Raw genomic sequence first — 1,622 nt, forward strand, 5'->3', positions numbered from 1 at the left:
TCAGCTCACACTTTACCAGGGTTTATGTGTGATCAACAGAAAACAGCAGAAGGCAGATGGCACACTGTCTCCAAGACTAGGTCATAAAAGGCCCTTTGCACTCCATCTTGGTGCTCTCTCATCTCACTCTATTCCCCTGGGGAAGCTATGTTGTGAGTTGCCCCATGGAGAGGTCCACGTGGAGAAGAACTGAAGCCTCCAGCTAACAGCCATGTCAGTGAGCTTGGGGTGGCTCCTCCATCCCCAGTCAAGTCTTGAGAGAGTACAGTCCCAGCCCAGAGCATGATTATAACCTCATGAGGGATACTGGAGCCTGCCAACTTAACCTGCCAGTTAAGTTGCTTCTGGATTCCAGACTCTCAGAAACTGCAAAATAACATGTTTGTTGTTTTAAGCTGCTAAATTTTAGGGTAATTTGTTACATAATAGATAACTGATAGGCCACCTGCTCCTATCTTACTTTCAGCAGATGATCTCACCTCCTGCTTTTCAGATAAAAATAGAAGTAATCAGAGAAATGCCATCTTGGAAATGTACATACTTCATCTCTACATACTCTACCCTCTCCTGGAACAATGGCGGAACTGTGCTTCCTCCCTCTGGAGGCCCATCCCTCCCCATGTGCTTTGGACTCCATCTCTTCCTGCCTTCTTGTGAAGTTGGCACTATTGCTTGCTCTCTTTCATGTAATCAGTGTCTCCTTTTCAACTAGGTTTTAAAAACTCAATGAGAAAGAGAAAAAGAAGGGTGGTGGAGAGGGAAAGAGTGGGCAAGCCTCCTTCCATCTTTCATCATCTTTCAACTACTGCCCTGTGGCACAGACTGCAAACTGCTCTCTATCATCCAATCTCTCTTTCTTCCCTTCAGTAACAGAGGACAAACAGTTTTATCTTTTGGAGTTGGCAGAATGGTAAGAGACTTTTTCTTGTCATTTCAATCTGTCAGTATTATTTGTGCAATAAACAAAAACGTAAATAGCATAGACTAGATAAAAGAGTTGAAATCCTTATTTACTTCGCTCAGAGGAAAATATTATATATATTATTATACATATTATTTATATTAAAAATATACGTATCCTTATCGATTCTTATCAATCTTATCAATTCTTATCAATCATCCGACCCCCAAGAAAACACGTGCAAATCTCAATTTAAAAAGAAGTTTCCAAAACAGAATACATAATAAAGGATACAAATGCTCCTACTACAAATGTTGGGTTAAAGACATGGTTCTGGAAGGTGAACAGTGTCAGTCCCATGTAGGAGAAGATGAAATTCTCTGCCAAGAAATTGAGAAGCTCAAACAACTGAAACGAAATTTCAAAAGGTTAGTCCAGTAAAAATCTACATAATTTGAAAACATGAGTATTACTAAGATATTGAAACAGATACTTCAAATATGTAATGTTCATGTATATCCTCCAAAACATGCGATTCAGAGGGAAGCAAATGTAGAGATGACATTTCTGGTCCCACAGAAAAAGCCATAAATGTTTCCCCCTTCACTTGCCCAATCAACTTCCCTTCTTCAATTCCCATATTCAGTCATTCTCACCCTCATCCTCCAAACCCTGCAAATTTTTTTTTTTTGGAATGTTCTTGGTTGTCTCAGCCACTGCG

The 1,622-nt window shown here is 40.1% G+C and overlaps 1 protein-coding gene across 1 annotated transcript in view; it reads right to left on the minus strand.

The window, feature by feature from the left end:
* Nucleotides 1–1,622, minus strand: part of SLC9A6 (solute carrier family 9, subfamily A (NHE6, cation proton antiporter 6), member 6) — a gene marked incomplete at its 5' end in the record, with an annotated part of 19,163 nt that overhangs the window by 1,321 nt on the left and 16,220 nt on the right. Inside the window, one exon of the mRNA XM_010838733.1 lies at nt 1,196–1,309. Within this exon, the coding sequence (XP_010837035.1) occupies nt 1,196–1,309 (114 nt within the window). The remainder of the gene's footprint in view (nt 1–1,195; nt 1,310–1,622) is intronic.

This window comes from Bison bison, unplaced genomic scaffold (assembly GCF_000754665.1).
Source record: "Bison bison bison isolate TAMUID 2011002044 unplaced genomic scaffold, Bison_UMD1.0 scf7180017846152, whole genome shotgun sequence".
Lineage (NCBI taxonomy): Eukaryota > Metazoa > Chordata > Mammalia > Artiodactyla > Bovidae > Bison > Bison bison.